Source organism: Pinus tabuliformis, chromosome 3_2 (assembly GCF_031772625.1).
Source record: "Pinus tabuliformis cultivar Carrire ecotype Pingquan chromosome 3_2, CPIR1, whole genome shotgun sequence".
Classification (NCBI taxonomy): Eukaryota; Viridiplantae; Streptophyta; class Pinopsida; order Pinales; family Pinaceae; genus Pinus; species Pinus tabuliformis.
The window spans coordinates 899,110,685-899,123,227 of NC_142302.1; the positions used below are offsets into that span (position 1 = coordinate 899,110,685).

Here is a 12,543-nt window from a genome sequence, read left to right on the forward strand (position 1 = left end):
TGCTTGAAAACCAACTTTTGGTGGTCCAAAAGCCTTTTCAATGGGAAGGTGTGATCCAAACGGATCATAGAAAACCCTCTAAGTCTTCAAATATTCAAAACTATCGCATGAGAAGAATTTTTGGAAAAATCAAATTACACTATCGAGAGGCAAAAACACAAAGAAAACATTGAAAAACAAACTTATCAGCGGTCAAAGGAGCAGCGCATAGAAGCCGTCGGATCTGGCCGATCAACGATCCAGATCCGATCGACAAATTGCAATCGGCAATGGCAAGCAGAGACTATCGACGAAAACCACATGGTATATGCGACAGCGATTAGCGGGGTCAACGAGGACCGTCGATCAAGCACGCAAATCGACGGCCCACGTTGCATCGCAATATCTCATCGGTAAACCACAGAGAAGCGGGGCTATATATATCTATATATATAGAGAGAGAGAGAGAGAGAGAGAGAGAGAGAGATATGCGATGCGATAATCGGACCCGATAAGATTATAAACGATATTTGATATATTTTCCAGTCTGGAAAAAATGGTTTTTCAATGTAAATCGCATTTTCGTTAAATAAATGAAATACAAAGGATAAAGCACCGATGCGATGAAACTGGACCCGAAAGGGTTTATGAATGCATATGTATATTATTTTAAGTCCGATATAAGCGGGATTTTCATGTTTTAATGTATTTTTAAATACAAAGGGAAATCACGACACAAGTGAGATTTCAGGTGGGGGTCGAAGGCGGTAAGAGGTTTTGGCCGGGCTCCGTCGAAGCCCATACATTGGCTGCCATGTGTCTAGGCCCTGGAAAGAGAAAAACACTCTTTTCGAGCAGTTAACTCTCGTACGCATGGGGCGCCCGAAATGAACCACCACCGTTGGATCTAGACCTTCCAGATCAACAGTGGAGATGCGATAAGCGACATAAAGGCGGACAGGAGTTATAAGGGGAATTTATTATTTCAAATCTGATAAACGGCAATTTGGCAAATTTTCTGTGTTTTTAGTGTATTTCTTTGTGAACACAGAGAACATTGTTTCTAGGGATTTCAAAGACTCAATGACCTGTTCTGTTACAGAACAGGTGGCCACCATCCCTGAATGTGTTTAGCAATTATTGCTAACGCTCATGGGGGGATCTGAGCGGACAGAGGTCGAGAAGCTAGAGAACCCAAGAAAGAAAAACGAACAGACAACATCGATTGGCTTTAAAGCCACAGACTGACAGAAACAGAGACAAGCAGTGCTAAGACAGAGAGCAAACAGAGACAGAGAGTCGGTGAGGAGAGTCTGTGTACTCAGAAAGACTTGGGAAATCTAAGTAAAGCCTTGTTGTTTTGTATCTATTGTGTGCAACTCAAATTGAGCTCACTTTTGTAAAAACTCTACTTCTGAAGACATAATAGAGAGGTCACCACTGAAGGCTAGACCAGGAGATGTAGTCCATGAGTGTTGGGTGAACTCTTTATTAAATTTGTTGTGTTTATGTGTGTTGTCTATTATGCTTCTTAACTGCTTCATTGTCTATGTATTTCACAATTTTATCGATCCATTGCACAAAGTAACATAGGGAAATCCATGCACATGAGTCTGTAATACTTTAATAATTGTCTAAGATCTCATTTTCAGATCAATGGAACTATCATGTTTACTTATAAGTATTATTTTGCAGATACAGAGCAACACAGTGACAAAGTGGGGAACCAATGGAGAACAACGATAAATATATGCCTTGTTTAGGGAAACAAATGTAACAATCATCACCCAACTGCTATGAAATATCCTCCAAACACGAGTTATTCTGCAAATGACGTGGAACGCTTTCATCGAACGCTCTTAATTTTTGCAATGCCCATATTAAACTTCTCAAAATAAAATACATTTTTAATAGATATATAACCGAAGGATTAGAAAACCCTCTATGGTTTGGTTTCTTGGTCACTATTCTGTAACTAGTTATTGGAACGTTTCCAAGTTGCATGGAAACAGATGTGGATCCAGACACCGATCTAGGTGTTTTGAAAGCTCGGGGTGCGGAAAGAGAGAAACTGCATGTATAAAAAAATAAAAAATAAATTGTATAAAAACACAAATATGTATATTAAAAAATAAACCAGAAACATAGAAAATTCACTTTAGTATATTTCACTCTAAATCGCAAGACAAATTCGGAAATGCAGAGTGCTATGAAAAATTCAGATTTGTGTTTTACGATGGGGACGAGGGGATGTTTTAAAGGCACAAGGCTTCAGGGCACAAACGTTACGTTTCTGTATTTCCTATTTTATGTTTTTTGTGTTTTGGAAGAATAGTAAATTTGTATTTCACCAAAACCAACATGAACCAGAAACACAGAAAACTCACATCTCTGAATGGGGGAGAGATTATTTTATAGAGAAAAATTAAGATTCCATGGCTCCAAACATTGCTTTTTACAGTTTACTTTAGTTGTCCAGACCTGTGGACACATGGTTCCCAGATCCTCCATAGATGGATCCAGTAACAAAGGAAAGTTTATATATCAAATAAATGTGCACATCTTTGAAACTGGCTACGCTCATACGAAGAACATATTTTTCATAAATACAAAACGCAAGCTGGTATTAAACATTCATGAATGCACAGATACAAAATCCATCTTGAATGATCTCACAGATTTAAAGGCACGTAACACATGTCTTGTAACATATTTTTCATAAATACAAAACGCAAGCTGGTATTAAACATTCATGAATGCACAGATACAAAATCCATCTTAAATGATCTCAAATTTAAAGGCACGTAACATATGTCTTGTAACGTATCTTGCAAGGCTCCTTGGTGGTTAGATCAATATACATCCAGAAAGATTCAATACAATAAGCAAAATTTTCATTCAGTATCTCCATAGGAAGTCTCACTCACTATCTTCATTTTCAGGATCAAAATCCTTAACCTTGACATCAGCATCCTCCCCAAACTGAATGGCATTATCAATATGGGACAAAATATATTGCATGCTGCCAAATAGAAAAGTGTTGTTAGGGAGAACCGAATAAAAAAAATAAAAATAAAAATTGAAATTAGACTGCTTTCGCTATCTGGCAGAGAGAATTCAATCTCCAAATAGAATGAAATATATATATATATATATATGGAAACCATATGGATAGTGATCATAAAAAAAGGACATACCTTTTTTCTTTTCTGTTATCAAGAGGTAGGAAGTTGACCATATTATAGTCATCAAGCTGAAAAACACTTCAGTATTAGATAAGCTGAAAATTATTTTAAAAAAACATTCAAAACCCGACCTAGTTTTCTGCCATTTGTTGTAATCATTTCATGATACTTGTGTAAGCCTTAGAATACTCTTAAATATAGGAGCAGGAAAGCTCGTAGTGAACAAAAAGAAACCCTAATTATATGTCAAGAATTTTCTAAATTGACAGAGAAAACAAGTTTTATGTCTAATTTTCATGCACATGAAATGCAACCAGGCAGTATAGAAAAGGCAAACCATTGATCATCATTCAGACACAGTGATAACATATAAATACACCGTGTGCCCTTGTTAATTTTCTGTGACCAACAGTTCTCCTGATGTGCATCACCCTCGTATGATTTCCAGCCTTTGGATATAAACACAAGTGTGCGTATAAGTGGAAATTAGTCACTTCAACAAGATAACCAACAATTTCCTTAAACCTTGAAAAATGAGCTGACTACTGTCAACGTGGATTTCTCTCGAGATGGTAGGCTTAAAATAATGACAATAAGATAAAGTCAAAAATAAGAATGTGCACAACTTAAATAAATAGGAGGGAGGACAATCACAGCAAAATTTATCAAAACACACCGAAAGTCATGAAACTCTTATTCAATGCAACAGACTATTTATATTATATACATTTGATCAGTACAGATGGACGTCTAACTAAAATCACACGATCAAGACTCAGAAATAAATAGGTAAAGCCAAAGAGCAAGGAGTATATTGCTCAAATTAAAATTACAGAAGACCCCAACATAAAACATGAAAGCTTGAATTTTTCATTTGATAAAAAGACATAAAAGCATGAAAAAGCAATTAGTTTTAAATAGGCAAAGCCAAAGAGCAAGGAGCATATTGCTCAAATTAAAATTACAGAAGACCCCATCATAAAACATGAAAGCTTGAAATTTTTCATTTGATAAAAAGACATAAAAGGCATGAAAAAGCAATTAGTTTTATATAGGCAAAGGTACGATTACATTCTATTTCAAATAGTTTGTCGCACCAAAGTACCAAATTTTATATCACACCCCAAACTCAATGGATGATGAAATCGCGTGAATAATGGGAAAAAAAAAATGCCACGGCATTATTCCTTTCCACATTTTGCATTATCATTCCTGACCAACCACGTTTTTAGTATGGATTTGGGAAAGTATTTCTAAACTCATAGAGTCATTGTAAGTTTGAGCAAGTTTTGACTCTAGCACTAAGCTTTTCTCACTTCGGCAGCAAGTTGAGTTGACCTCTGGACCTATAACACTGAGAACCAATATCCAAGCAGCATTATCCTTGTGTATTAATCTCAGGGCCTTAATTACCCCAGATCTTCAATGTCCGTGACAATCTATGTTCTCACGACTATTAAGCTTTGAAGATGAGGCAGTGTCCTAGAAGATTGGTATCAATAGCCACCACATGTGGTCTAACTAGTGCTTAAAACTTTTTAAGATGTACATTCGACAGAAAATAGAAAATCTAGAATGTCATCCATTGTCAAAATGAAACATATTGCCACAATTCCTTAAATCCACCCATCATCTCGCAAACAATCTAAATATCCAACATAAATGATATGTTGGAAGACATGGATTGTCCATCTGAAAACGACAGAATGTATAGTTCAAAGAACATTAATATACACCTTGGGTCATGGAGGTGAGGCAACCAGTTTGGCACCATACTAATTCATCCCTCTTGCACTGTAGTTACAACAAATGTTATCATTATGGCAATAATATTGTAAATATCACCACATATCATACAATTTTCAAGGAAATGATCTTATCACCCATAAATATCAAATAATTTCTTATCAGTGATATTATCGTAATTCAATGGAAAATATATTGCTGTGACTGCACCAATTACATCTTAATACCCAACTTTTGGCTTTCTAACCCTCATTTTGAAAAACAGAGGTAGGGGTTTGACAGCAAAAGACTTTCTCACCATCTTTTGTTTTTCCAAAGGGAAAAAAATCCATAATTTTAATCAACAAGGAACAAAATTGCATTCTGTAGATGTTGAAATCATTCAGTAAGATAAGCCGACTCTGCTTATGTGCAAAGGAAAAAAACTGAAAAAATTACATGAGAATTCCAGCCTATCAGCACTGGAAAAATAAGGATCAAGAATAATAATAATCATTTATTTTCTCTTTCTTGACCTCCTTTTTTTGAACCTTCTGCTAACTCCCTCCAGATGAGTGAACATGAACTACTGCCAATTCTACCCCCGTCACCTCAGGGGGTTGTTCTTTTTCAGAATCAGAACTTCCTGGTTCATGTACTCTCTTTGTGCCCCCTATCCCATCCTTTTGGCATACCAGCAGATCAGTAGAACCAGATTCGTGTTTCAACTCACCATCTTGTTCATTCTGTGCCTGCTGATATGTGCCTTCAGTATTCTGGGCATTCTTATTGTCTCGAGTAGGTGTGGTCTGTTAGTCTTCATCCTACTAAACATGTGGGATCAAAAGGCTGCCAACTTTTCGTATTGCGGGCTTGGCCCTTTTTCTTCCTTGGGGTTTTGGCCTGTGGACAAGAATCCTACAGGTGTCCTGTTTCAATGGATGTGTGACATCTGGACGCTGTGTTTTCATAGTCTAGACTTTGGATCCATTGAAATGTTCCATTTTTCAGCATTATGTGAATGGAAGACCTTTGCTTGGGTCCATTTCAACATAGATTCAAGCAAAAGTAACTAGTCCTTGTTGAATTCGCTCATTATCTATTTTTTTAATGCTCAGAGTATTCCCGATATCTTCCAAAACATTGTGATGCCAGAAAGGGAGAGGTAAAACGCATACTGGCATCTTTCTGACCAACATTTTTGTGGGGTCAAATTCCAGAAACCATGGAGTTATGAAAAGCCCTGCTCTTCCCCAGAACCAAGGTCTTTCATTCAGAACTTTGTCAAGATCCTCCCGGATATCAAACTGGATAATGAAAAAGCCCTTGCAGCAAAGATAGATGTCATGGTTTTTTGTCCAGGCTGTGAAAATCCATTGATGCAATGCATCTGTTTTTGGCCAAAACCCATTAAATCTACAGATGATAGCCCTTGAATGAAGGAAAGAAAAGAGATGGTTTACCTGTTGGTTTTTAATATCCAAGGATGGCATATCATCCACCTTCTCCACAATGTATGGCCTTGGGATGGAGGATGGTTGTTCCATTTGAACTGGCCCCTTTCCACGTGTTACGTCCTTATATGATGTTGTAGCGGCTGGGGCTCTGGAGCCTATGATACCCCCACGCAATCTCAGCACTAGAAACAGTGTAGAGTCCTAAGATATGCCATAAAACTTCAATTGTAGATGATCCTGACACTGTTCAAGAATCTGCTTTGTAAGCCCCACATTTTGTTCCTTTTGCACCCAAATCTGGATGGAATGCCTGTTAAGAGTTCTGACCGAGATCTGAAACCTATTCGCTTTGAGCTGTATGTCTTCGCTGCCCTCTTTCCATCAACGCAATAACCAATCTGAAACGAGCGTTTTGCAGGGAAAAGATAAGGAGATCTCCCCAAAACATGGGCCACCAAAGAGACACAACACCCTTGTGCTCCCAAAATCAAAGCCACCAACCTCCTTTTCTTGCCCACCTAACTTGACCTTCGCTCCTGCCTCAAGAATTGGATGACAGAGAGTGGGCATTGCACAACAGAGCCCCAAACCCTTCTGCCATCATAGCCTGATCACCTCATATGCCATCTTCGAAAGCCTACTCCTTTCTCACCATCTTTTATCAAGCCAATGAGCATAAATCCAATGTTTTCATCACCATTAGCTGAGCTATTATAGTGTGGAGATTGATTTCAATCTACCATTTCCATATACAAAATTATGTATAAAGATTTATGTTTGCATTCTATCCTATCTCTATATGCTCCGATGCTACTCAAAACTTTGAAAGAAGACATAAGTAAAAAGGTTGACTTAGTCATAGCAGAGATCTGGATGATCTTCCTTCTTTTGCTTCTCATCTTCTTTCACTTCTTGAGTTATGTGAGCTTCTTCCCTTTTTCTCTTGTTGTTGTTGTCCTTCTTAAGTTTTGGGATAATCCCTTTTGTAGTGTCCATATTCTTGGCATCCAAAGCATTGGACTTTGGACATATCTCTATTGCTTGTTCTTCATGGACCAAATTTGCCAAATCTTCCCTTTCTTTTGGCCATGGTAGCAAATGCTTGCTCCTTTGATCCCACATCATCTTTCGCTTTGAGTCTAGTTTCCTCTATCTTGCATAGAGACCATAGTTCATTTACTGGGGTAGCTTCCTTCTTGACATATATGCTTGATGTGAAGTTGCCCCAATCCTCAGGTAGAGCATCAAGTACTACAGTTGTCATTTCTCTGTCAGACATGACTTCTCCTAGTTCTTGAAGTTGATCTCTCATCTCAGAGATCTTAATGAAGTAGGGAGATATTCCTTCCTTTGATATCTTCATTTTGTACAAATCATTTCGAGAAATATCACTTCTCCCACTGTGCTTACCGAGAATAGCTTTATTAGTTTATCATAAATTTCTTTTGATGTTTCAAATTTGGAGACATTAAGGAATGAGAGAGTCCTTGATTAATTCTATTAGAATCCTTTGAGCTCTTGTCTCATCCTTATTGTACAGGTGAATGTGAAGATTCTCGGTGACGGTGAAGCAGTGGCACATCAAGTTCTCAATGAAGGTGTAGCATTGGCACAACAAAGATGAAGGTCTAGATGAAGGAACAGTCATGGTGCAGCAGTGATCTAGATGAAGGAGTAATCATCATGCAGCACCGATCTAGATGAAGGAGCAGTCATGGTATAGCAATGATGATGATGATCTCAGCAGTGACAAAGAAGAGGATTGGTGTCTTGGTCTTGGAGTGGCCTACTAGGTCAGGGTCATGATCTTGGTATTCATCAATTGGAATCTCTATAAGAAGAATTTTGTGCAGGTTTTCTGAAGAAATTTCAGCCCCCACTCCGGTTATCAGTTTTCCCATGCATTTAGTTTTAAATACAAGCATGATAAAAATTCTAAAATCTGAAAATGACAATATTTTTCTAAAAACACAAATTTAGAGATTTCACAACTGTTGAAATTTGCAGAAATAAAACACAACAAAATTATGACAGCCACACATAGAAAATAACACAGTGATTTTTGGTCAATGTGACCCTGGGAAAACCCCCTGCAACTCTTGGGGAAAACCAGTTTGAGAGCTCTTCTTTGATTCTGAAAATGCTTTTACAGAGAAACTGAAATACAAAGTAAAAATTCCAGCAACCACAAATTACAACTTATCTCGATTTTCGTGCTTGAACTCCGCCTCGAAAATCACACCAATCAGCAAACAACCAAAACAAAAAATTTTCTAGCAATAAAACAACATTAAATGTTGTACGGCCAACCTCGAAAAACATGCCCATAATTTGTTGTCTAGACTGTACAAACTGTATCAGCGTTACAGCTGGCTCGAAATTTGTGCCCTTGCTACTATCCCTCTTCCTCGATTTTTGTGCCTTCCTCCTACTATACAATTTGCCTTGGGATGCGTGCCAATAAATGCTGCTGTCCAAATTCGCTGAAATGTCTTCTTGCTGCTCTCCTTTACTTCCTCACTGCTCAAAAATTTTCTCCTTGCTCTCTCTTCTCTTCTCTCAAATGCTCGTGAAAGAATGAATTTATATTTTCCTCCTCTTCTCCTTTTATTCTCTAAATGGCCTTTTGAGTTACCCTAACATCTAATGGCTGAGATTCATTTAGATCTAGGGATGAGAATAAATGTGCATTTAATTCTCACTTTCTATTTTTTAACTAACCCACTTAGCCTTTTATTTCCATAGCCACTTTTTCACTTTCTAATTCTTCATTGACTTTAATAAAGTCACCTTTCAATTAGAATGTAACTTTACCACTTATAAAGTCACTTTTAAATTAGAATGTAACTTTACCACTTATAAATTCACTTTTAAATTAAATTGACTTTACCACTTATAAGGTCACTTTAGGAGAAACGTAAAAATAAATTTGGACACTTTTCCCTAGGCCAAAGATCAAAGCCTTAGGGAACCACTTGTCCTCTAGTACCCAAATTTTAACATTTTCCTCTGCAAGAGGGAGAGGTTTTCGCCCTAGCAGAATGCCAACATCTTGTGTTCTTGTCTCTTTGTTTTGATAGCTATTTGATGAACTAAAGAAGACACACTCTAATAATAATAAGTGAAGATTGGAATAAGAATAAAATTGAAAACACCTCATAAATAGTTATCATGCTAAGAAGAATCACATTAACTACATTTGCCTTAGATTCTTCAACATGGTATTGGAGCTAAGGTGCTAAAGTCAAAGGAAGGGCAGCAAAAGAGACATACAAGTATCTGTCTTCAAGGACATCAAAGCAGAAGTAATCCAAGGAATACCTCTCACAATCCATGTTACATCACTGTCTCAATATAGTTATTACATCAAGGCAGTTTCATTGATGAGATAGTCTCTCTATACAGTGCCACCCACAGTTTAGTTATGTTATTCAATGACAAGTTTGAGTTCTCTATACATTGCATCTCTACACAAATCTATGCACATAGACATCATTGTCTCAGTGCAGTACCATATCAATATACTTGTCACAGTCTCAAATTATGTCTATGAATATGATCTCAATAGCATGATGCTCAGATCAGAACATAGTATCACTAGCATGTCAACAATATGTTGAAGTCAAAAATACCTTAAAGATGAATTGGGAAGGTCATGAAGCAGTTTCGGTGATGTCAAGACCACTAATGTCATGGTGCTAGAAGGTCTCCAAGGAAGTCGTGATGAAAGGATACTAATGATGGGCAGCTCAAGCAAAAGAAGCATCAAGGTGAAGATCTCCTCTTCACACACCAAGTAAGTATCTTTCAATTTTATAATCAAATTTGGTTAAATGATTTCATGATTGCAAGGGGATTTATAAATCGGTTAGATAATCGAAAGTCCTTGCATAGAATAAGGAGGATTGTCATAATCCTCATAGAAAATAGAAATCATTGATATCTATGAAAAGGTCTATGAAGGTCAAGCATTGGTTGAATCCATCAAGAGATTCATAGGATTCCTCAAAAGTCCTCCCATACTTATTAAATAGCATAGGAGGAGACATAAAGAGAGATATATGAAATGCTAGATATACTCTCGGAAATTGAAGTAAAGAAGGTCACATAGACCTACACAATAGTAAAGGTATCAAAGAATGAAGGAATAACTTCATGAAGATCTAGGAATGATGATAAGAAGGTAGTCATCATTGATGAGCAAGGTAACAAATATCAATGAACAAAGAAGGTTACCTCACCCGGCAATTTGTGGTCTCTATGCTAGATAGAGAAAGACAAGTTGCAGTCTATAGTATTAAAGGATAAAAGAATTCAACCATGTGCAGAAAGGAAAGGCAAGGTTGGTCCTCAAGCAAAGACAAGGTGATGGCAAAAGTATTGAAGGGTAAAGGACTAAATCATGTAACGGAAGTTTGGTCCTCAAACAAGGCAGAATAGGTATAGCTAAAATTATGGAAGCTCATGTCACCGAATAGATGGAGGAAGTTGAAGAAAAGGGCCATGGAAAGAGGGAGTAACAGATCTCTCTACTATGATTGGGATAGTATCCCTCACAAAAGGGTCCTCTCATAAACTTCTAATATAAGATATGACAATGATAATAAGATGCATCGTGGCATCATGGAAGCATTAGAAACAAGAGCTCGTAGCATCACCATGGGAATCATGAAGGACAAAATTCATGGCAGACAAACATGAAGGATATAGCTCTTGGGAACTTTAGTGATCATTGAAGGAAAGGAAGGATTCATCCAAGACAAGGCTCATCATACATCAAGTAAAAAAGGAAACATCTGCCAGATGAGGATATGCAAGATCCTCAAGATTCTCTGATGGAATCCTCATTGGAGGGTTCACTAATCTAGAGAAGAAGTAAGTGTTTCATCAAAAACTCCAACTTATAGAATTCATAGGATGATGGTATGATGACATGAAGCAAATCAAGGGATTGAAGATCTTTTCAATCAAGGAAGTTGCTAGAAGAAGCCTAGATGACCTGAAGGTAAAATAAAGTATGTATGCTTGTGTTTAATATTATAATGTCATGTCGTATGGTTGTAGGTAACGAGGATCATTACTTCTATCCTGAAAAGCATGATCAAGAGAAAAAGGATCTTCTCCTCTGAAAGAATGCAGAAGGCATAAGTCACACTAGATGAAATCAACATAATATGTCCTTATATGAAGTATGAGGTAGTTGACTAAGAAACTCTAATTAAAAGCTCCGGGAAATGGAATGGGTGAGGAAGGAAGAGATCGTGAGATATGCAACTATGATGAAGGCAATCAACATCCAAAAGACCAAGAAAATTTGACTAGGAAATCTCCCATAAAGATATAAAGACTCTGATGAAAGTCTGAAAAAGATGAAGACCCTTGACAATGGATATGTTTGGGAGATATGTCAACAAGTGTGCAGGACGCTGACACCTACACGATAATGTCATGATGAAGAGCCATCTCGTAGGGTATGATTTAATTTAATATGATGTTTTGATTTCTTTAATAATATCTAGATGAGTTCATGTAGGGCTACTAGAACAAGACTTGTAAGTACAAGTACAACCAGCATTCATGTGATGGATGGAAACTCTTGAAAGAAGCATGGAGAAAAAAGGAGTAGCCATATGAAGAAAGTTCCAGATGTATGCCAAGAAGCCCACTTTCCATGCAAAGAGGAATGACATGACAAAATAAGAAGGAAAGTGATCAACGGTTGTTTCCCTAAAAGGAAGAAGCTCAACTAAATTTCATGACATCAAGGAGAGAAGTTGATCAAGCAGCTGAAGAACCCATGAAGAAGAAGTTGTTGATGTATAAAAGAGTCCCTAGTTAAGAGGGAGCTCTGAAAGGTCCCTAATCAAGAAGAAGTTTGAATTACATCACCCCTGATTACAAAGGAGTGACAATTGTGTTTTTCCATTTCATGCGTCATGCACTAGAACAGGACTAACAACCGTAAATCTAGATGAAGGCCATGAATGGAAATGTAGACACATGATAGACACAACATTCTTGTCTTCACTTGGGAAGAAAGAATGGGAGAATTGGGTAATCATCTGGCATCTGATACTCTTTGAGGATATGTAGGGCATCCAAGATAAGAGTAGGTAAGAGGACCAATATTCTTTGAGGGCTGGGAACCCAAGATAAGAATAATCCTAGGTCATACTCAGTGAACACCTGGGTGGGTA

General features: G+C 37.4%; 1 protein-coding gene across 1 annotated transcript in view; it reads right to left on the reverse strand.

Moving 5' to 3' along the window:
- Positions 1-2,677: 2,677 nt before the first annotated feature.
- Positions 2,678-12,543, reverse strand: part of LOC149183518 (P-loop containing nucleoside triphosphate hydrolases superfamily protein) — a 112,152-nt gene continuing 102,286 nt past the window's right edge. The window contains exons 10-11 of the mRNA XM_089417164.1: positions 3,177-3,232; positions 2,678-3,001 (exon numbers count right to left, since the gene is read on the reverse strand). Coding sequence (XP_089273290.1) covers positions 2,899-3,001; positions 3,177-3,232 — 159 coding nt within the window. The 3' untranslated portion in view covers positions 2,678-2,898. The remainder of the gene's footprint in view (positions 3,002-3,176; positions 3,233-12,543) is intronic.